At 47.6% G+C, this 24,403-nt stretch overlaps 1 protein-coding gene across 2 annotated transcripts in view; it reads right to left on the reverse strand.

Moving 5' to 3' along the window:
- Positions 1-24,403, reverse strand: part of DDX47 (DEAD-box helicase 47) — a 268,148-nt gene that overhangs the window by 81,409 nt on the left and 162,336 nt on the right. For both annotated transcript variants that reach the window (XM_063940384.1, XM_063940383.1), the window contains exon 9: positions 18,568-18,705. In XM_063940384.1, coding sequence (XP_063796454.1) covers positions 18,568-18,705 — 138 coding nt within the window. The remainder of the gene's footprint in view (positions 1-18,567; positions 18,706-24,403) is intronic.

Consider the following 24,403-nt stretch of genomic DNA (forward strand, 5'->3'; position numbering starts at 1 on the left):
CACAGGAAAAGTAACTGAGGACTTCTTCTACATTAAAATAAGATTCCTCACACTCCTCTGACACCTTATAAGGAATATGCAGAACATCTCGGATAGCCTCTATAAGAGCCTCTATTCCCTGTGACAGAGCTGCATCTCTCCCCCCGAGTCCACCGCCCCCATGTCTAACCTGTCAGCGTCGGAGTCAGACTGCAGGATACAGGTCACAGATCGCTTTTTTGGACAAATGGGAGGGAACTGAGACGCTGTTTTGGGGACCGAGTCTCTGTTCATAAACTCATCCAGTCTGATTTAAGTATTGCGTCTCTCTCTCATTGCGGGACAATTTTGCAGAATTAGTGGAGATCATTCCTTTAAGAGAATGAACCCACTCCGTATCAGCCCCGCTATTCTGTGAACCACAAGTACCCAGTAGTGAGCCCCCTGGTGAAAAGGAACACTCCGCTGTATAAGAAACACACTCTTTGCCTGACATAATGTAAATGTGACCACACACACACACACACACACACACACACACACAGGAAAAGGTTAAGCACAAGTAACCCACAAAGAGCCCTTCAGGGAGACAGTGGTTTGGAGCCAGCCCCAACAGCGCCCTTACCGCTAATGCCATGCTTAGCCAGGTCGCAACCTAAGTACCCTGATAGGGGACTTAGTACACTAATAGTCGCTCCCCCCCCCCTGCTATGACCCCCTGGTACCGTTGAGGTAAGTTGGAGTCCCTGTCAGTCAGTGTCTGTGTCCACTGCAGAAGGAAATGGCACTGGGGAGCTGTTGGATTCTCTGTGAAGCCCCGCCCCTTCAATGGCGCGCGGTCTTCCCGCTTTTTTTATACTGGCTGAGGTAATCTTTGTGCTTAAAATGGAACAGAACTGTTTTAAGGCCGTGTTTGCCAGTTTGGGTACAGTGTACAGTGTACTGAGACGCAGTTGTGTACTGTGTCTGGAGACGCATTCCACCCCGGTTAGAAGCTGTGCGTCTCCGTACCCTCGTGCCGCCATAATGGCCGGCAACCCACTAACCGAGACGCCGACTCAGTACTCACCACTCTTCATTCTTCTGGCTCGGTTAGGGGTGGCTGCGTGCTGCGAGAATGTACGCTCGCCATGGTGGGGCTTGCCAATAGTTCCATCAGGAGCTAAGTGTCCTGTCAGCGGGGAACAGGACCATTAACCGTTCAAGAGGTTGGGCCGTTCCATCCCCTATGTCCCACGAAGCAGGCAGGCTGGTGCAAACCAGCCCTACCTGAAAATAGGAAACATAGAAAATAAATGCAGAAAATTCTTCAGGAGCTTCTCCTCCGGGCACATTTTCTAAACTAAGTCTGGTAGGAGGGGCATAGAGGGAGGAGCCAGCCCACATTACCAAATTCTTAAAGTGCCCATGGCTCCTAGTGGACCCGTCTATACCTATAGTACTAAATGGACGTAAGAGAAATTAAGAATGGTGAGCGAAATGAGAGCTCCAAAGTCTGAACCCTAAGTGGAGGAGATTGCCAGGAGAAAACGAGTTTTATGGTAAGAACTTACCTTTGTTAAAACTTTCTGCAAGGTACACTGGGCTCCACAAGGATAGACATTGGGGTGTAGAGTAGGATCTTGATCCGAGGCACCAACAGGCTCAAAAGCTTTGACTGATCCCAAGATGCATAGCGCCGACTCCTCTATAACCCCGCCTCCCTGCACAGGAGCTCAGTTTTTAGTTAACCAGCCCAATGCAATAGCAGGAAAAGAGACAACAGTTAGTAGCCACAAACACCACATTCTCACTACAGGAGAAGTGTCAGCGGCTAATGCCATACTAACACAAAGAAGCTAAGTGCGTCAAGGTGGGCGCCTTGTGGAGCCCAGTGTACCTCGCAGAAAGAGTTTTAACAAAGGTAAGTTCTTACCATAAAACTTGTTTTCTGCTGCGGGGTACACTGGGCTCCACAAGGATAGACATTTGGGATGTCCTAAAGCAGTTCCTTATGGGAGGGGACGCACTGCAGCGGGCACAAGAACCCGGCGTCCAAAGGAAGCATCCTGGGAAGCGGCAGTATCGAAGGCATAGAACCTTATGAACGTGTTCACGGAGGACCACGTAGCCGCCTTGCACAATTGTTCAAGGGTCGCACCACGGCGGGCCGCCCAAGAAGAATGGGCAGTAATGTGAGCAGGAGCTGACAGACCAGCCTTCACATAAGCATGTGCAATCACCATTCTAACCCATCGGGCCAAAGTCTGCTTGTGAGCAGGCCAGCCCCGTTTGTGAAATCCAAATAGAACAAAGAGAGAATCAGATTTCCTAATAGAAGCAGTTCTCTTCACATAGATACGGAGAGCCCGTACCACATCCAAAAGAACGCTCTTTGGGAGACAGATCAGGAGAAACAAGTGCCGGAACCACAATCTCCTGATTAAGGTGGAACGAAGAAACCACCCTAGGTAAATATCTGGGACGAGTCCTAAGAACCGCCCGGTCACAGTGAAATATCAGATATGGGGAACTACAAGACAAGGCACCCAAATCAGACACTCTTCTAGCTGAGGCAATAGCCAGCAGAAACACCACCGTAAGGGAAAGCCACAAAAGATCAGCTGAACCAAGAGGTTCAAACGGAGACTCTTGTAATGGCTCCAAAACCACCGACAAGTCCCAAGGAGCCACAGGCAGGACATAGGGAGGTTGTATACGCAACACACCCTGAGTTAATGTATGCACATCAGGTAAGGTCGCAATTTTTCTCAAACCACACCGACAAGACAAAAATTTGAACCTTGAGGGAGGCCAGACGCAGGCCTAAGTCCAGGCCCTGCTGAAGAAAAGCCAACAACTTGGCTGTACTAAACTTGGAAGCGTCATAATCGTTAGATGCGCACCAAATAAAGTAAGAATGCCAGACCCTATGGTAAATCCAAGCAGAAGCCGGTTTCCGGGGCCCGCAACATAGTTTGAATGACCGCCTCAGAAAACCCTTTAGCCCTCAAGACGGAAGTTTCCAGAGCCACGCCGTCAAAGACAGCCGGGCTAGGTCCTGGTAGACACAGGGGCCCTGAACGAGGAGGTCTGGGCGTTGTGGAAGTAGAATTGAACCCTCTGACGATAGGCCCTGCAGGTCTGAGAACCAGTGCCGTCTGGGCCACGCTGGAGCTATGAGAAGCAGGATTCCTCTTTCCTGCTTGAACCTCCGAATTACCCTGGGCAGGAGTGACACCGGAGAGAACACATACGGCAGCCGAAACCTCCACGAATGCTGCTTGAGGATCCCTTGTCCTTGCTCCGAAGACCGGAACCTTGTGGTTGTGTCGAGACGCCATCAGATTTACGTCTGGAAGACCCCACCTTTCCACTAGTAGTTTAAACACTTCTGGATGGAGGCCCCACTCTCCGGCATGTACGTCCTGACGACTGAGAAAGTCCGCTTCCCAATTCAGGACTCCCGGAATGAATATCGCCGATATGGCCGGTAGATGGCGTTCCACCCATTGCAGAATCCGTGAGACTTCCTTCATTGCCGGTTTTCTATATATGTAAGCCACTGTGGTGGCGTTGTCAGACTGTACTTGAACAGGACTGTTCTGAATTAAAAGCTGGGCCAGGGTCAACGCATTGAAGACCGCCCGCAATTCCAGAATATTGATCGAGAGGAGAGATTCCTCCTTGGTCCACCGACCCTGAAGGGAGTGTTGCTCCATCACCGCTCCCCAACCTCTTAGACTGGCATCTGTCGTCAACAGGACCCAGTCGGATATCCAGAAGGGACGGCCCCTGCACAATCGTTGGTCCTGGAGCCACCAGTGCAGCGACAGACGGACCTCCGGACTCAATGAGATCATGTGAGACCTGATCCGGTGAGGCAGGACTCCCACTTGGCTAGAATCAGCCTCTGGAGGGGGCGAGAATGGAATTGAGCATACTCCACCATGTCGAATGCCGATACCATGAGGCCCAGCACCTGCATCGCCGAATGTATCGACACTTGCGGACGAGAAAGGAAGCAATGAATCCTGTCCTGAAGCTTCAGAACTTTCTCCTGAGACAAGAACCACCGCTGGTTGTGAGTGTCCAATAGCGCTCCCAGGTGCACCATGCTCTGAGCAGGGACCAGGGAGGATTTCTTCCAGTTGATGAGCCACCCGTGGGCTTGTAAAACCAGACAGTCATATCCAGATGACGTAGGAGAAGTTCTGGGGAATTTGCCAGGATTAACAAGTCGTCCAGATACAGCAGTATCCCGACCCCTTGACGGTGGAGTACCACCGTCATAACTTTGGTGAAGACTCGTGGAGCCGTAGTTAAACCAAAAGGTAATGCCCGAAACTGGTAATGGAGGTTGCCAATCGCAAACCTCAGGTATTGCTGATGTGGCACTGCTATAGGAATATGCAGGTAAGCATCCTGTATGTCCAGGGAGACCATGTAGTCCCCAGGTTCCAAGGCCAGAACTATAGAGCGAAGGGTTTCCATACGGAACTTGGAAACTTTCACAAACCTGTTCAATGCCTTGAGGTTGAGAATGGGCTGGGAGGACCCATTCGCTTTCGGGACCAGAAATAGCGGAGAATAGTACCCCCGGCCCCTCTGAGCAAGAGGCACCTGTACTACGACTCCTGTATCCAGGAGGGTCTATACCACCGAATGTAGAGTGTTTGCCTTTGTCTGGTCCAACGGAACGTCTGTCCGGCAAAATCGATGAGGGGGTCGGTTTTTGAAGGCTATGGCGTAACCTCGAGTGACTACTTCCCGTACCCAGGCATCTGAAGTTGTCTTCAACCATTCCTGGATATACCCTAGAAGCCGGCCCCCCACCTTGGGATCCCCCAGAGGGAGGCCAGTCCCGTCATGCGGCAGGCTTATCGGTCTTGGAAGCTGGCTGACGGGCAGCCCAGGCTCTTTTGGGCTTCGGCTTACCAGGTTTGCAAGTGCGGGCCTGCTTGTTGTACGCCTGACCATTTGCTTTACATGAAGGACGAAAGGGGCGAAAGGACGTACCTTTAGCCTTCGACACAGAAGGAGCGGTACTTGGCAGACGGGCAGTTTTGGCAGTAGCCAAGTCAGCCACTATCTTATTTAAGTCCTCCCCAAACAGAATATCTCCCTTGAAAGGGAGTACCTCCAGGGTTTTTCTAGAATCCAGATCTAGCGTAAAGATTGAAAAATAGATCAAAGCGCTCCAACAACACCCAAATTTATAAGTGCACACCAATGGGTGGAAAAATAAACAAATAGCAATACCGTGCTATATAATATCCAAGTAATGATATACAATTTTCAGGCTTTGTAATGGATTGTAACTCCTTCACCTTTAAAAGAGCTTTTTAAGGCTCATAAAGGGAGTAGAAAAGGAAAGTGCAATAGTGCAAATTATCTTTTTTACAGTAAGGAATTTATTTGATCCATCACATTTATACCTAACAGAAGCGGTCACAGGCGTTTAGACATCCTCATAGGCAACAACAGCAACAGGTGTCGAAGTCTCTGATGATCACAGATAGAAACTCCACGGACGAATATTTCAGTGACAAGGTGTAACCCCTTCACACCTGTATGAGCATAGATCGCTCGTGGGGGGTATAAATGATAGAGAAAGTGCAATAGTGCAATTAACCTTTAAAAGCATACACATTTATTTTAAAACATCGACATTACACAAAGACAGACTATTAAAAACATACAGAGATGCATCTCCAATGGCTTCAGCAGCAGCTGGTAACAGGGTCCTGAATGCTCCAAGTGGATAATGGAACCAAGGATAGGGGCTCCGGAAACCGCGATCCAGGTCAGCAACCCGATGCCAGCTAAAGATGTAAGTCCACAAGGAATGATACAACAGGGAGACACGTACGCTTAACGCGTTTCAGACAGTCTTTGCCCTTTCTCAGAAGGACTGAGGAAGGACAAAGACTGTCTGAAACGCGTTAAGCGTACGTGTCTCCCTGTTGTATCATTCCTTGACTGATCCCCATCCTCTGAGGCTCGCGTCCGTGGTTACCAGGATCCAGTCCTGAATTCCGAACCTGCGACCCTCCAGCAGGTGAGCACTTTGCAGCCACCATAGGAGAGACACCCTGGCCCCTGGGGACAGAGTTATTTTCCGATGTAAGTGCAGATGCGACCCGGACCATTTGTCCAGAAGGTCCCATTGAAACGTCCTCGCATGGAACCTGCCGAACGGGATGGCCTCGTAGGCCGCCACCATTTTTCCCAGAACTCGAGTGCATTGTTGAACGGACACCCTTTTCGGTTTTAGCAGGTCTCTGACCATGTTCTGGATGTCCTGGGCTTTTTCCTACAGGAGAAAAACCTTCATTTGTTCCGTATCCAGTATCATACCTAGGAACGTTAGTCGAGTTGTCGGAATCAACTGTGACTTCGGTAGATTCAGAATCCAACCGTGTTGCTGGAGAACTCTCAGAGAGAGCGTTACACTGCTCAGCAATTTCTCTCTTGATCTCGCCTTTATCAGGAGATCGTCCAAGTATGGGATAATTGTGACTCCATGCTGGCGCAGGACCACCATCATTTCCGCCATTATCTTGGTGAAAATCCTTGGGGCCGTGGAAAGCCCAAACGGCAACGTCTGAAATTGGTAATGACAATCCTGTACAGCGAATCTCAGGTACTCCTGATGATAGGGATATATGGGGACATGAAGGTACGCATCCTTTATGTCCAGTGACACCATAAACTCCCCCTCCTCCATACTGGCTATAATCGCCCTGAGCGATTCCATCTTGAATTTGAATCTTTTCATGTACAGGTTTAGGGATTCTAGATTCAAAATAGGTCTTACCGAACCGTCCGGTTTCGGGACCACAAAGAGGGTTGAGTAGTAGCCTCTTTCCTGCTGGTTCAAGGGAACCCTGATAATTACTTGCTGTAGACACAGCATTTGAATTGCAGCTAACACTACATTCCGTTCTGGTGTAGAAGCTGGTAATGCAGACTTGAAAAATCGGCGCGGGGGCACCTCTTCGAAGTCCAGTTTGTAACCCTGGGAAACTATTTCCAACACCCAAGGATTCAGGTCTGAGCTGACCCAGGCCCGGCTGAAAAGTCGAAGACGTGCCCCCACCGGTGCGGACTCCCGCAGGGGAGCCCCAGCGTCATGCTGAGGGTTTTGTAGTAGCCGGGGAGGACTTTTGTTCCTGGGCACCGGCCAAAGCGGGTGCTCTTTTCCCTCTAGCCTTACCTTTGGCAAGGAAGGAGGACCCCCGACCTCTTCTGGACTTTTGCGACCGAAAGGACTGCATCTGATACGGTGGTATTTTCTTTTGCTGTTGAGGAATAAATGGTAAAAAATTTGATTTACCTGCGGTAGCTGTGGAAACCAGGTCCGTCAGCCCATCACCAAACAATACGTCTCCCTTTTAGGGTAGGACTTCCATATGCTTTTTTGAATCCGCATCACCCGTCCATTGGCGAGTCTATAAGGATAGTCTCGCGGAGATAGACATGGCATTGGCTCTGGAAGCCAGCAATCCAATATCCCTTTGAGCATCTCTCATAAATAAGACTGCATCTTTAATATGGGCTAGAATTAACAATACAGTAACAATACATATCCATGGTATCCAATTCAGCTGTCAGATCATCGGTCCATGCTGAAATTGCGCTACATACCCATGCCGACGAATTGTCGGTCTTAGCACAGCTCCAGTATGCGAATAAATAGACTTTAAAGTAGTCTCCTACCTGCGATCCGCAGGATCCTTGAGGGCCGCTGTGTCTGGAGACGGTAGCGCCATTTTCTTGGACAGATGCGTTAAGGCCTTGTCCACAGTGGGAGGTGATTCCCAACGCACCCTGTCATGTTTAGGGAAGGGGTATGCCATATAAATTCTTTTGGGGATCTGCGGTCTATTTTCCGGAGTCTCCCAAGCCTTTTCAAAGAACTCATTTAGTTCATGAGATGTGGGAAAATTTATAATCTGTTTCTTTCCCTTAAACATGTGTACCCTCGTGTCAGGAACAGAGGGTTCATCAGCAATATGCAACACATCCCTTATTGCCACAATCATACACTGAATGCTTTTTGTCACCTTAGGGTGCAATTTTACTTCATCATAGTCGACACTGGAATCAGAGTCCGTGTCGGTAGTAGTGTCCACAACTTGCGCTAAGGGACGTTTGAGACCCCGACGGGCCCTGTGAGTCGGTCCAATCCGAGGATTGACCCCCTGATGCCTCCTCTTATTCAGCCTTATCAAGCCTCTTATGTAAAGATGCCACACTTGCATTCAACATATGCCACATGCCCATCCATTCCTGAGTCGGCACAACCGACGGGGACACACCACTCATTTGCTCCACCTCCTCCTTGGAGAAGCCTTCCGCCTCAGACATGTCGACACGCACGTACCGACACCCCACACACACAGGGATAAACCTATAAGGGGACAAGACTCCAACCAGTCCCTTAGGAGAGACAGAGAGAGAGTATGCCAGCACACACCCAGCGCCTAAATAACACTGGAAAAAAATGACCAGATAGCGCTTTTTTATATATACTATCCAAATTCCCACTCACTGCGTTACCAATGTGCCCCCCTCCTTCTTTTTCCAGCCTGTGAAGTGTTCAGCAGGGGAGAGCCCGGGGAGCCAGCGTTCTCATGCAGCTTCTGTGGAGAAAATGGTTAGTGCTGAGGATCAAGCTCTGCCCCCCCAACGGCGGGCTTCGGCCCCAGTGCAATTGTAATAAAATGGCGGGGGATCTGTGATTTACTGCCTCCGCAGCCTAATCATACTCTATAATCATACTCTATTGTGCCCAAAATTGAGGCTTATTGCTGCCCAGGGTGCCCCCCCTGCGCCCTGCACCCATCAGTGCTGTCTCTGTGTGTTGTGTCTGGGAGCGATCTGAAGTCTTCTGCCGCCTGAGATGTCTATCTTCTCATACTCACGCGGCTTCTATCTTCCGGCATCTGTGAGGACGGCGGCGCGGCTCCGGGACGAACCCCAGGGTGAGACCTGTGTTCCGACTCCCTCTGGAGCTAATGGTGTCCAGTAGCCTAAGAAGCAGAGCCTATCAGTTAAGTAGGTCTGCTTCTCTCCCCTCAGTCCCACGATGCAGGGAGCCTGTTGCCAACAGGACTCCCTGAAAATACAAAAACCTAACAAAATTCTTTTTCTACAGAAAACTCAGGAGAGCTCTCTGCAGTGCACCCTTTCTCCTCTGGGCTCAGAATCTGACTGAGGTCTGGAGGAGGGGCATAGAGGGAGGAGCCAGTGCACACCCATAGGAAAAGTTCTTTTTAGGTGCCCATGTCTCCTGCGGAGCCCGTCTATACCCCATGGTCCTTACGGAGTCCCCAGCATCCACTAGGACGTAAGAGAAATATAGAGACTGAGATAGTGAAGCAGAGGTAGGAGAGGAGACATTTAGGGATGAGTGTCACGCCAGCCCTAATAAATAGCACGTTTATTAGTAACTTAAACAAAGTGAAAGTAAGTTACCTGTGCAGCAAAAGCTCTCCTACAAGCCTAACAAACCCCACTGTATTACTCACAAATGCCTGGGGTGGCTAGTGTCACAATCTCAGCACTACAGTATCTCATCAGCGCAGCAACAGCAGTAGAACTTTTAAGGGAGAGAGCAGGGACAGCACGTGTTTGCTGTAAGATGGCCATCGGCTTTGGCTCCTCCTGCAGGGAGCATCTGTGCAGCTGGGAGCAAGGAGCAGACTCCAGATGTAAGCTCCCCCAGGCCCCCCCACCCCCACTATGGAGCCTTTTTTTATTTTTTTATTTCTTAAACGATTTTAAAAAGCACAAGTGGACTGTCGCACTGCATATTCCTAAACCGCCATTTAGTGAAGTTACCGGCCATACTTACAACCTGCCATGCGGGCCAATTGCGGTATGGCTGATGGAGGACTCTGACGCATGCTGCAACGTCCGGTCAGCCCCAGAGACAGTGGTCTCTGCAGCAGACTACCCTTGAGTGAGCCACAAGCAGCTGCGATAGGGTCCCCCCTGCAGCTCCATCGTCACAGACAGGCAGGGGCAGATGCCGCCTGTCTGTCCTCAAATGTTTTGTGAATCTAATGTTAAAAATAATTAAACCCTGAGGAGAAGCCCAGGTAGTGACCAGTTCCCTCGGGCACATTGAAAAGACTGGCTTGGAGGGGGGGGACAAAGAAGGGGAGGAGCTAGTCACAGTTCTAGAAATTTAACGTTCCACCTCCCCGTTGCAACCTCCTATATCCCCACTATAAAGAGCACTCCAGTGTACCCTAGTGGATGAAGGAGAAATAAAAGCTTAGGCTGCAGCCCTCTGTTCAGTGTGTCCAGCACCATGCTGACACCGAAAAAAATTAAGTGCCTGAGCATGGGGGTGAGGTATGAAGGGGAGTAGCCTACTGCATCCTGGGAGGCTCACAATCTTATTGGTCAGTGTCAGTCCTGGTCTCCACCAGCATCAAACACCAAGGTTAAGAATTAACCCTGTGGAGACCATGGACCCCGGAAAAATAGGATTTTGGTACTTACCATGTAAATCCTTTTCTTTGAATCCATAGGGGGCACTGGAGTACTCTTGGGATATGGACGATGCGTAGCAGGGAAGGCACATTTAAATATTTAAATGTGTAACTCTCCTCTTCCCTCCTCCATACTCCCAAGATCCTTAGTGTTTTTTACTGAGCCGAATAGGAGCGACAGAGAGGTGAACAATGGAGAACTACATATAACATTATAAAATAACGGACAACAATAAAGTTGACCCCTAACATAACGGACAACTAAAAAGTTGACATGATAATAGATAATCTCTAAGACATCAGAATTAGATGGTTATAACGTGATACCATAAGGTTTCCTGAACTTACCACAAGCTAGTGAAAAACTTCTCTGGGTGGGCGTCCAGTGGCCCCAATGGATTCAAAGAAAAGGATTTACCTGGCAAGTACCAAAATCCTATTTTCTTTTTCATCCAGTAGGGGTCACTGGAGTACTATTGGGACGTACCAAAGTTTCCCCCGTGGGCGGGAGAGCTGTTTGGCACCTGTAACACTAGACGGCCAAAGCTAGAAGCTGATGCCGCAAACGTATCAAACTTGTAAAAGCGCACAAACGTGTGCACTGATGACCATGTAGCCGTACGGTCTCGTAGAAGCTCCACAAGCTGCTACCGATGAAGTTCCCACAGAACTTGTGGAATGAACTGAATCTGATGGAGGCTGTTGTAGCCTAGCATAAAGATAAGCCTGACGTATGGTCAGCTTACTCCATCTTGCCAAGGTCTGCCTGGAAGCTTGACTTCCTCATAGAGAAACAACAATGCATCCGTGTTACGGACTGTTGTTGCTCGACTTACATAAACGCGTAGTGCGTGTGCCACATCTAGTTGGAGTTCCTGTACGTTAAGATAATACCTGAACTACGATTGGGGAACTGATGTGAAAAGAAGATACTAACTCAGGTAGGAAAAACGGAATTAGCAGAAATTCCGCTCTTAGATCATGAAATCGTAAATAGGGTGGCTTGCAAAACCAAGGCACCCAATTGTGAAACACGCCTTGCTGAAGCTACGGCTAGGAGAAACACTGTTTCCTAAGGTAGAAATTCAACTTCCCCGTGTTATAAGGGTTCAAATTTAGAACTGTACGAAATCTAACAGACTGAAGTTTCATGGCGCTGTTGGCGGTACAAATGGAGGGACGATACCTTGCAGAAAAGAGTAAACTGTTGGCAAAAGGACCAAACGCCTTTTAAAGTAAATTGACAAGGCAGAGACCTGCCCCGTAGTGTAGGTAAATGTAGTCCTCCATCTAACCTAGTCTGTAACAGCAAAAGATGAGAAAGCCTGAAGGAAGTCAGCCACTTCTGAACTTCACACCAGCCTATATAAGCGTGCCAAATACTGACAATGAGCTACTGTAATTGGCTTTCTAGGGTGTAACATGGTTGGTATCACCAATTTTGGAATGCCCTCTTGTCTTAAGAGAGACGGTTTCAACCGCCACCCTGTCAAACTCTGCCGCGCTAAATCAGGTGAAAGGAACGGACCCTATTGTATTAGGTCTGGCCGTAGCGGCAGTGACCCCAGATGGCCTGAGAGTAAACCGCGGCAATCCGAAACCCAGCTTTGTAAGGCCCATAAAGTACCAGTATCATCAACTGCCACTGTCTTTGGATTTCTAGTGTGAATACATATCGTGATTATGTTGGCGAGAAGCCATTCGCTCCAGTTGTAGGTAACTGCTGTCAAAGTCGAAAAATATTGCAGTACACACATCACGTACAAACCACACACAGATGGCCTCTGGGCGTGTACTTGTTTTGCCGTGCGTGCACATATCCGCAATTTGCGTATGGTCGCTCCCGCGGTCCTGCGCATCAGCGCGTGGTATGGGTATTTACAGTAGAGTTTGTGAACGCATGGAGAGCTATCAAAACACATTACATATTTAATCCAAATAGTGCACAATGTACACATAGTCCCCCTGCACCACATATGAAATAAACAACAGTTTAAATGGTTTCAGAACAAAGGGATTCACCTTTACAGAATAGGAGGGGACAGAACAAGGTCATAAGGTGGTGTTTGGTATCCGGCTGAAGGGTATTTTAAGGGTAACATTCCGGTGTTGGTTTGAGGAAGATCGCATGTTCCTGCGGATAGTTATGTGCAGAAGCAGAATATAGATATAAACTGTATTAACTGTACATTACGTATGCGGCGGGAATCCAGAGGAGACCACCCACAAGAGCAGTTGGGAAAGACATCGCCTACCTATTCAAACCGACCTATGACCTCTCCTGTATTGTAAAAGTGCATTCCTGTGTCCAATGGACAAAGGGATTACAGTATCCATTGTATTGCTTTTGGAAGAAGTGTATAAAGAGAGCCTGCTTCTGGCCTGGTACATCACAAGACTCACAAAGTTATCTATTTGATGACAGAGGACCGGGCCGGGAAGCGCAAGCGAATCTACTCAAGTATGTACCATTGAATGTAGCCATTTACTCTGTTATATTGTATTGTATTATTTGTATTGTAACCCCCTTTCAGCAATAATCCACTGTGGTGTCGGAACCCACAATTGGTGTCGTGTCTTCATTGCCCTGCTAAGGTTTAAAGTGTTTTATCATTGCATTGCATTACTGTGAAGGTTTAAAGTGCATCTCTGGGTGTGCGCGCGCTGTGTGTACTTTGTACCCCCAGCGCGGCGTTTGTACGCTAAGTCCGTACAGTGATACGGGACTCCGTACGCAAACAGTGTATAAAGTACGTAGCGTGTGTACTAAGTTTGGCGGCCGCAGCGGCTCCATGGTAAAGTGTATTCTAAGTGTGTATAAGGTATAGCTTTCTTTCCTGTAAAATAATAGACATTATCACTGCACCACTGGACTAACATCTATAACACCTCAAAATTTACGCCCATCACTGTGGATGAAAATCCTGAAGGTTGAGACAACTGTATGTGAGTAGTCGACTTCTGGAATGAAACCTGCCGACAATATCACTTGATGAAGCTTGGCACAAATTAGGATGCAAACACTTCTCGCATAGCCATGCGACGTCAAGTCCCTTCTTGTTCGGTGATTTATGCGACTGCCGTCGCGGTGCTGACTGGACCTGAACCACCTGAGACTGGAGTATGTACACTTTCTGTCACCGTGTATTGGACATTGACTTGAGTTTTAGGACATTTATTGTCAGTAAGCTTTCAAAGTGTGAAAGACTATGTAGGACGACTACCCCCCAACCTCGGAGACTTGCGTCCGTCAACTGAATTACGTAAGTCCAAACTCGGACCAATCTCCCCGCTTTGAGAATTAATTATGTGGTGCCATGAGAATAGGGATACTCTGGCCCTTAGATATAAGCGCACTATAACGAATCTGTAGACAAAGGTCTGACCACTGTGTGAGAAGATTACTTCGGAAGGGACATTCACAATCTCGTCAGAATTAGAGTACTTCTAAAGACCCCCTATGTTTTCTAACAGTCGCATGCACAAGTGCATCAAGACTTCCTGTGGATCGAGCACAAACTACTAGAGAACTAATAATTTGTGCTTTTTGTTTTTTAGGGATTTAATTCCTTGACACGAAACCCGGCTTGATTTGCAGAAGTTGTCAATGCAATCGTGCTGAACTAGCACATTGTACGTTAGTAATGTATTTTGAAGGAGTATTTGTTGAGCCAGAGCTTTGATGAGAAGGTCATCTAAGCATAGAACCATTATCACCACCCGGCATCTGAGAATAACTTATCACAGACATCACCCTTGTGACAACCCGAGGCGCTGATGAGAAGCCAAACAGTAGAGCTTGAAAGTAATAATGGTTTTGTTGTACTGCAAACGTTTAAGTATGCCTGATGTAGTGGGCAAAATTTTGAATGCGTAAGTACGCATCCTTGAGCTTCAGTGAGAATATGATTTCTGTGGTTGTAAACCTGCAATCACTGACCGCAGGAATTCCACTGATTGAGCTTCTTTCGGTTTAATATGGAATATAACCGAGTCGGCCGGCTGCGGTACTACAAAAAGATTGTACAGGTTGAGTATCCCTTATCCAAAATACTTGGGACCAGAGGAATTTTGGATATCGGATTTTTCCGTATTTTGGAATAATTGCATACCATAATGAGATATTATGGTGATGGGACCTAAATCTAAGCACAGGATGCATTTATGTCACATACACCTTATACCCCCAGCCTGAAAGTAATTTTAGCCAATATGTTTTATAACTTTGTGCATTAAACAAAGTGTGTGTACATTCACACAATTCATTTATGTTTCATATACACCTTATGCACGCAGCCTGAAGGTCATTTAATACAATATTCTTATTAACTGAGTATTAAACAAAGTTTGTGTACATTGAGCCATCAAAAAAACAAAGGTTTCACTATCTCAGTCTCACGCAAAAAAGTCTGTATTTCGGAATATTCCGTATTTCGGAATATTTGGATATGGGATACTCAACCTGTAATAACCTTGAATCTACGAGAGACTGAATTGCGGTCTACAGAATTGCCTTTGTGTCCTCTGACACAGGCAGGCTTGTTTTGGATCTAGCATTGACAAACCACGGCAAAGGTGGTAGACAATGGAACTCTATGTGTTAATGTTTTGAACACTAATTATGTATCCGCAGATCTGTGGATTTCCGTAATAATGTTGAATGAGACATCAGAAGATTTGCTCGCACAAAAGAAGAAACAAGACACTTAAAAACTCGCCATGCCATTGGCTTGTCAGCAGCCTGTCTCCCCGAACGATGGTTAATGGCTTTTTTTTTTTTTTTTAAACCACGTCCTCGACCACGTGTAGTCGTGTCGTGTGTTGTAGGACAACCTGGAAAGGACTGAGATTTAAAAGATTTGAACCCTGGTGCAGTTTTCCTTGTAAGAACTGGTGTGGCAATGGCTGTAAACAGACTTTCACGCCGGAGCGCGAGAACTTAATCTTCCTAATTTAGGCGTAAATAACACATTGCCGTGTAAGGCAACACCTGCCCCTGTGTAGGCAAAGTGTCTGTCAACCACAAAGATTGATGGTGAACTAAGAGAACTAACATGGCTGACATCTATAGCAGACATACGTAAATCCTCAGCCGATCTACCAATGTGAATAACAAGCCGTCAAAACTGTTCTGAGGCCAGAACTGGCTATCAACTACGTTATTTATGCGACTATAACGTCGGTAACCCAAACCCCAACCACAGCATAGACATTGCCTTTAGCATAGCTTGAATGTCCACTCTGACTGGTCATTAAGTGTAGTTGCAGGTGGGACCTGGAAAGTTTTGACACCAAGAAATGCTATCATAGACTCTGGTAGAGTGAATGGCTTAATAATAGAATTAGAACAATGAACAGACACACACACACACACACCCGCACAGGCGCTCGCTGCATTCTATCCAATAGAAACGCCAGCATTTGAAATAGGTTCCTTAGTGGCATTAAAAATTCAGAACCTTGCGCTGGACTGATGAGGTTATGATTGGCTGGGCTATGAATATTCACTATGTGACTCGTGGCCTTGTGTGTGTGATAAGTATAAGGTCTGGCATTGAATCGTCTGCCTGTACAACACAACCGATGTTAGCATGCGACCCCTGATGGCTACGGTTTATTTATTATTATTTATTTATCAGTTATTTATATAGCGCACACATATTCCGCAGCGCTTTACAGAGAATATTTGACCATTCAGATGAGTATGTGACTTTGTTATATACAGTTAGATGTAGCCGCCCAAATAGGATTAGGGTAGATGTCCGTATGCGGACTGGTATTCCCACTGTGCACGTGGATTCCCTTAGATAACACTTGTACCGACTTTAAGTAAAGTGTGCATAACCCAGAAAAGTATTGCAGCACAATTTCTTGTGACAGAAAATTCCTAACACCACCCCTTCTCCTCTAGTGGGGAAGTGTTGTAGTACCGTAGTAAAACTTCCTGGACAAAGAAGCAGGAAGTTGAGTTACAATGGTGTCCAGCCATGTGCTTAGTGCCATGTGCTTTCACCATATCTTAAGCATTAGAAAAAATAAAAATAAAATAAAAATCAATTTCCAAATTACAGTAATGTTAGTCACAACCAGCATACATTACATATTACAGTATATATACGCAAGATATACATATGTAATATACCTCCTATGTATATATGACATATTACAACATCTACATCCCATCTATACATATGTAATAAATCCCCATGCATATATTAGATATTACAACATATGCATGCAATCGGGACATGCCATACCCTTCTATGCATACGAGATACTCTCCTTGTGCTGCGGGTATAATCGTCCCCCCCCCCACCGTGTCCCGCGATCTCCCCCTGTGCAGCCGTAGTGCATAGCTAGCGGAAGGGAGCCGGAGAGCAGCGGGGGACGGATGCATAAGCCCAGCGGCAGCAGCCTGTCTGTCCGCGGCTGGGCTGAGTAGCAGGCAGCGGGAGCGCACTGTGATCAGTGCGCGACCGCTGATAACTGCGTGCGGCCTGAGCGGGGAGAGTGTCGGGCGGCCAGTGAGGCAGGCATTGGGCGGCCAGTGAGGCAGGCATTGGGCGGCCAGTGAGGCAGGCATTGGGCGGCCAGTGAGGCAGGCATTGGGCGGCCAGTGGGGCAGGCATCGGGCGGCCAGCGGGGAGTATTGAGCGGGCGGCCAGCAGGGAGTATGGAGCGGGCGGCCAGCGGGGAGTATGGAGCGGGCGGCCAGCGGCGGAAGACCATGCTCCCTGCATCTGTTGTGTGTCTGGGAGCATGCGGTACTGGGGGAGTGCACTGACCTTGCGGAAGCTGTGGAAGCTAACCGCATGCAGCCTCATCCTTCTTCTGGCGGCAGCAGTGCTGAAAGCGCCTGTTAGAAAAAATAGGACTCCTCTGAAAACTCCTCCACCCAGCTTTCTCTGGCATGTTCATGTGGAGGAGATGGCCGCTCAATCCCGGACCCTCACATCTCTGTAAGTGGGGAAGGGATCGCATGCTGCCTGGCTGACACGGCCGTGCTTCTCCTGCAAGCCCACGTGTCAGCAGCGGCTGGAGGCAGTACAATCCCAGACCCACACTTCTTAGTAAGTGGGGAAGGGATTGCCTGTAAAATAAAAATAAAAAGTAAAATAAAATGGAGCTTGTGAGCCCATGATGTGCTTCCCTTGCGGCACATAAAAAACACTGAGGATCCCTGGGAGTATGGAGGAGGAGGGTTACACATTTAAACATGCCTTCCCTGCTACGCACCGTCCATATCCCAAGAGTACTCCAGTGATCCTTAGTGGATGAAAAAGAAAGTTTGTTTTTTCCCCCACCCCCAGACATCAGAAACATTGCGTCTTTCATTTTAACAGCCAGGACAGCCGGCAGGTACACGGGAAAGGGGGGGTTGCTGCTATTGTCTGCAGCTGCTGGCTGAGGGCTCCTGCCGTGCTGACCAATCAGCAATGATCGACCGCACGGCAAACACTGGGGGGGGGGGGGGGGGAGCAGACACACCTTCTGGTACCTCAGAGCGGCAGCAGAGGGAACTTTCTTTTCCCTGCAGCTGCAAACATTGTAACTGACTGGTCTCATACTGTGCGACCAGGCCGGATAAGTCACTTTCTGGTGTGGTTGCCTCTGAAGCGACTATGCAAGGCAAGTTTTTAAGTCTAAATTCTTATTACATAAACATGTTGGACTACCACCACTCTAACTGCATTATCTAACAACGATACATACTGTAGAGGGGAAATGCGATTTCAAAGAGGGTGACACAAAGTTGGATATGATGTATGTGGCACTAACAACCAATTATAAGCTCCCTTTTCATTCAGGAACACATCTATTGTTCCCTGGCCAAATGAAAGACATGCTTCAGTGTAACATTTTAAAAACCCTTTATGACCCCTTGTCCATTTAATTGGACACTATTAAAAAAAAGTTATTATATTTAATAACATTAATTTAATAATTGAATAATTTAAAAAAAAAAAATTTTTTTTGGAGGTTACCTAGGGCCTCCATCTACTTTACCAGTGTCCTCACTGGGACACACTGGAAACATGCAGTAAATCCAAAAGGGTTAAGTAGGTCAACACAAGGATTAATATAGCTTACATCAACTAACCTTAGAATGGGTAGGGATGTCAAAGTTTATAACAACATCCACATGCGGAATATCAAGCCCTCTACTTGCAACATCAGTGGCCAGGAGAATGGAGCGTGATTTTGCCTTGAATTTATTCAGAGACCCTAGCCTTTTATTCTGTAGGGGAAAAATAGGAACAAATAGCTATTTATAGTTCAGCTAAACAATTTCAGACTGTGAAGTACAAAAAAAATTTATAAATCTATAGGCTAATTTTCAAGTTGTTCTAGATATGCCAAGTTCTGCAAGAACCACCTTTTGTAGTTGCCAAGTCTGACTTTCATAGGTGCTTAGTAAAAAGGTTTATACTGTTTGTCACATAATTCATTTTTTACAAAGGTCCTATTATGAAAAGATTAAGACAACAGAGCTGAATACAAGCAACTTGTTTAATAAAGAGACATACATTAACACCAAATTAGTAGCATGAAGGACATAAACCTTCAATCCCCCACATTGGTACTTTACTGCTGCTAATAGGGTCGCTGATAACTATTCTACTAGCCCTGATGCCGGCTCTGTTATCGTGCGATGCTTGCATTTATCTGGGATTATGCTTCGGGTGCCTGAGACACTCAAAGCATAATCCCCGAAAAAAAACAGTTGGAATCGCGATAACACTTGGGTTCGGGAGTTATTAAGAGTCCAATTCCGTCTGTTAAAAACAGCCTCTAAGTGTATACCATAACAATGACCATCGGGGCTAATAGGATACAGCCCTTTGTCTGATGTACCGCAGTACAATCTCATGAGATTGCAAGAATTTGTATGCTGTACCTGGGTATTGCTGGGAAGCCACAGTCGAGCTTTCAAGATGCAAGGAGAGAACAAACCTTTTCAGCCACATACAGATCAATAATTATTGTACTTGCTATATACATACAGTATATACATACTAATATATAGGAAGAGTTATGGTAAAACCTTTGTTAACTCTTTCTTCGAAGTACATAGGGTCCACAGGGAAACATCGGTTGTAGTGGTGGATGAGGAATCTGGGCACCAAACCCAAACAGTTAAAGCTTTGCAAGCATATCCCAGAATACTCTGCTTCCCTCCCTATAACCCTGACTCCAGGCACAAGCACTTCAGTTTTGTTAACCATCTCAATGCAGGAAGCAGAAAGGAGGGAAGATCGATGTTAGGCACGTAAGAACACATTCTCACGGACAGGAGAAAGGAACCAGAGACCAATGCCTTAAAAAACCCAGAGAGGCCAGGTGCGTCAGGGTGGGCACCCTGTGGACCTTATGTACTTCGAAGAAAGAGTTCACAAAAGGTAAGTCTACCATAACTATCCCTTTTTTCAGCAGGGTACATAGGGTTTCTACAGGGAAACATCGGGGATGTCCCAAAGCAGTACTTCAAGGGTGGGGACGTGCCCGAGAGGATAAGAGAATCCGGCATCCAAATGAAGCATCCTGGGAGGCGAATGTATGTACCGAAGACCACGTAGCTGCCTTGCACAATTGTTCAGCGGACGCCCCAAAGCGAGCTACCCAAGAAGGTCCTTCAGACCAAATAGAATGGGCAGAAATCCAAGCTGGTAATGGAATGTCAGCCTGGAGAGGAAGCATGTGCAATGACCATTCTAATACATCTGGCCAGCGTTTGCTTATTAACAGGCCAGCCACTCTCGTGAAATCCAAAAAGAACAAAAAATGCTTCAGAGCGTCTAATAGAGGCAGTACTGTCCACATAGATACTTCGAGCCCTAACCTCGTCCAAAGAACATTCCTTTGCAGACAAGTCCGAAGATATAAAGGCCGGGACGACAATCTCTTGATTAAGGTGAAAAGAGGAAACTACCATAGTGAGGTAACCAGGTCTAGTTCGGAGGACCTCTGTCACAGTGCAAAATCAAGAAATGAGGACAACAGGACAGTGCTCCTAAGTCCGAAAACCTTCTAGCAGAAGCAATAGCCAGTAAGAAGAGAGTCTTGGCAGTCAGCCATTTGAAGTCCACCGATTCTAGAGGTTCAAAAGGGCCCACTTGAAGAGCCTCCAACACAACAGAAAGGTCCAATGGAGCGACTGGGAGAACATAAGGAAGTTGAATGCGAATAACACCCTGTAGAAACGTGTGTACATCAGGTAGTGAGGCAATCCTGCGTTGGAACCAGACAGATAAGGCAGAAATATGTAAATTTGCGAGGGGCAAGATGCGGGCGGAGTGTCATGACCGCCATAACTTTGGTGAAAACTCTGGGAGCCGTTGTCAAACCAAAGGGTAACGCCCGAAATTGGTAAAGAAAGTTGCCCACCCCAGGTATTGCTGATGAGATACCGCAATAGAAATATGTAGGTAGGCATCCTGTATGTCCTGGAAGACCATATAGTCCCCAGGCTCCAAAGCCAGAATAATAGAGTGTAGAGTTTCCATATGAAACTTGGAGACCCGCACATGCTTGTTCAAGGACTTCAGATTGAGAATGGGCCGCGAGGACCCGTTCGGTTTCGGGACTAGGAAAAGCGGTGAATAGTACCCCTTGCCTCTCTGAGCCAGAGGCACCTGTACTACCACTCCTGTAGTCAGGAGGGAATGTACCACCGAGTGCAAAGTGTTTGGTTTTGCCGGATCCAGAGGCACATCTGTCAGGCAAAATCGATGCAGGGGACGATTCTTGAAGGGTATGGCGTAACCTCGAGCGACGACTTCCCTCACCTAGGTATCTGAAGTGGTCTTCAACCATTCCTGGGCAAAACCTAGTAGTCGGCCCCCCACCCTGTGATCCCCCAGAGGGAGGCCTGCCCCGTCATGCAGCAGGCTTGTCAATTTTAAAAGCTGGCTGACAGGCGGCCCAGGCACTCTTCGGTCTGGGCTTGGCAGGTCTGGAAGCACGAGCTTGCTTTAGGTACGCCTGACCTTTTGCTTTTCCTGGAGGACGAAAGGGCCGAGGGAAAGTACTTTTAGCCTACTGTGCGGAAGGAGCCATACTAGGTAGGCAAGCTGCTTTAGCAGTAGCCAGATCAGCCACAATCTTATTGAGGTCTTCTCCAAAGAGAATGTCTCCCTTGAAAGGAAGCACCTCCAGGGTTTTCTTAGAATCCATATTCACCGTCCAGGATCTCAATCAAGGGATACATCTGGCCAAGACAGACGTAGCAGCAGCCTTGGCCACGAGCACCCCGGCATCGGAGGCCGCCTCCTTAAGGTACAGAGAGAAGCCGTAGTAATATACGAGAGACCTTGTCGAGCATGCTCAGATGCATTGGAAGGCAGTTCCGCCTCAAGCTCCTGAGCACACTACTCAACCGCTTCAGCAGCCCATGTTGCTGCAATGGTTGATCTATGCACAGCCCCCGTTAGGGTATAAATTGCTTTCAAACAACCCTCCACACGTCTATTCGCCGGTTCCTTCAGAGCGGTGACAGTAGTTACTGGCAGAGCAAAGGAAACAACCATACGCACCACATGAGACTCTACGGGCGGAGGGGTTTCCCAATTCTTACTCATCTCCGCAGAGAGAGGATAGCGAGCCAACAGTCTCTTATTCGGTGTGAATTTTGTCTCTGAATTTTCCTAGGATTCCTGACGTATGTCAACCAGGTGTTCAGAATGAGGTAAAACTTGTTTAACCACCTTCTTATGTTTAAACCTATCCGGTTTCTTAGAGACAGCCTCAGGCTCAGGATCATCAGACACCTGAAGAATGAGCCTAATTGCTTCAATCAAATCCGGGACATCCACCAATGACTTCCCTTCCCCATCAGAAACATCTATGTCAGTGTCTGTGGGATCAGTACATGCACCATCCTCCTCAGAGGACGTGTCTGGGATAACAGTGGATCGGGAGGAGGTAATGGCCCGTTTAGAAGACGACTTAGTCTTAGGCGGGCGAGAGTGACACTTAGATTTAGTCAGTGACCGATTCAAATGTTGTAAATGAGTGGAGATTTGATCTGCCCATGGCGAATTAATAGCAGGGACCATAAACTGCTGCATTGGCACAGGTGGTCCCACAGGGGGCGCCAATTTAGTTACAAGCGTGTTTAACAGTGTGGAAAATGTAGCCCAAGGTGGGTCCTGTGATGCCCCAGGTGCTACCGACCCACTGGGTGGTAAAGAACCCCCTGAACCTGAACTCTCAGCTGCCATATTCTCCTCCATCACATCTGTGGCCTCACTACCACGCAATGTGGGAGAAGCCCCAGCGTCGTTGCCACGTGTGGCAGACATAACAATGTGCACAATATCGGGCAACCTGGTACAAGGTTTAGCAGCGATATACCTAGCAAGAACACCCGGTGAAGTGTGACTTATGGCAGATTAATCCGGGAGTTCAAGAGATATAAATCTATATGGCGACTATAAATCACAAGTAAAAATACACAGCAAGTATATCTTGTGATACAATCCTATATTATACAGAAAGAAACCTGATACACTTAGCCCCCTCAGGTATAGCAATATAGGAGTAGCCCACTGAGTGAAATACCCTTTAATAAGGCAGCCACGCAGCAGCTACATGCACACACACAGACACATATATATATATATATATATATATATATATATATATATATATATATAGTCACAAGCGTACCATGCAGAAATTATGCACCATAAAACTGCACTGGACTAGCAATACAAAGTAATACTCAGTATGGCTATATGTTTACAATAGATATAATAAAGCACAGTAGATACTGGATGTATCTCACAGGGTGTTTGTACCACACATCCCTGAATGTATGCACTCTTTCTTAACACTGTTCCAGTGACAGGTAGAATACTTAAGTGTCCTGTATGAAGCACAGCACTGGCAATCAGGCGGTTCCACAGAGGAGGATTTGCCCCAGCAGTCCCAGGAACAGCTCAGCTCTGTCTGTGATGGCTGCTGACCGTGAGTGAAGGAGAGCAATGCAGCTCCATGGCGGGAAAATTAGCAGAAATGGCGCCCTGGGGCTGGGGGGAGCGGCAACAGGTCAGACCTGCTCCCCCTGCTGGCATCCCCACCGGGTGCTGCGGGCAGTGAAAAGCAGGGTTATGTACGTTAAGAAACCCCCAGACCTGTGCCCTGTAATTGTCCCTGGTGGCTAGTGTAGCGGCTGCCCAATTATAGTGTCCACGCCAGCATCCGGCCCGCCTCCCACGGCCGCGCTGGATCGCGGTAAAGTGCGCAAAGACCCCTTACCTCCCCTGTACCTGTGGCCCCACAATCCGGGAGGACAGCGGCGTGTGTGTGACTGATGTTTTGAAGGAACTGGAGCCTCCGCTGCAGTGACTCGGCAACCAGGGCGCTGGAGTATAAAGCGCAGCTGGGGGTGACGGAGCTGCAGTCAGAAAAGTCTATAAGACTTTTCCTGCTGCAGCCCTGAAGTCTTGTAAGAAGAATCTTCTGTCTTTTCTTTCAAATAAAGCTATCAATAGGCTGCCTAATGCAGCACTCCTGTTAAGTGCCTGCTTACTGCATGGCACCAACTTACAAACTGAGCTCCTGAACACGGAGGTGGGGTTATAGAGGAGGCGGCGCTGTGCATCTTGGGAACAGTCAAAAGCTTTGAGCCTGTTGGTGCCTCGGATCAAGATCCTACTCTACACCCCGATGTTAATCCTTGTGGAGCACAGTGTACCCCGCAGCAGAAAAAATAAGATTTTACTCACCGGTAAATCTATTTCTCGTAGTCCGTCGTGGATGCTGGGACTCCGTAAGGACCATGGGGAATAGCGGCTCCGCAGGAGACTGGGCACAACTAAAAGAAAGCTTTTGGTCTACCTGGTGTGCACTGGCTCCTCCCTCTATGACCCTCCTCCAGACCTCAGTTAGGATACTGTGCCCGGAAGAGCTGACACAATAAGGAAGGATTTTGA

This window comes from Pseudophryne corroboree, chromosome 9 (genome assembly GCF_028390025.1).
Source record: "Pseudophryne corroboree isolate aPseCor3 chromosome 9, aPseCor3.hap2, whole genome shotgun sequence".
In the NCBI taxonomy this organism is placed as follows: Eukaryota; Metazoa; Chordata; class Amphibia; order Anura; family Myobatrachidae; genus Pseudophryne; species Pseudophryne corroboree.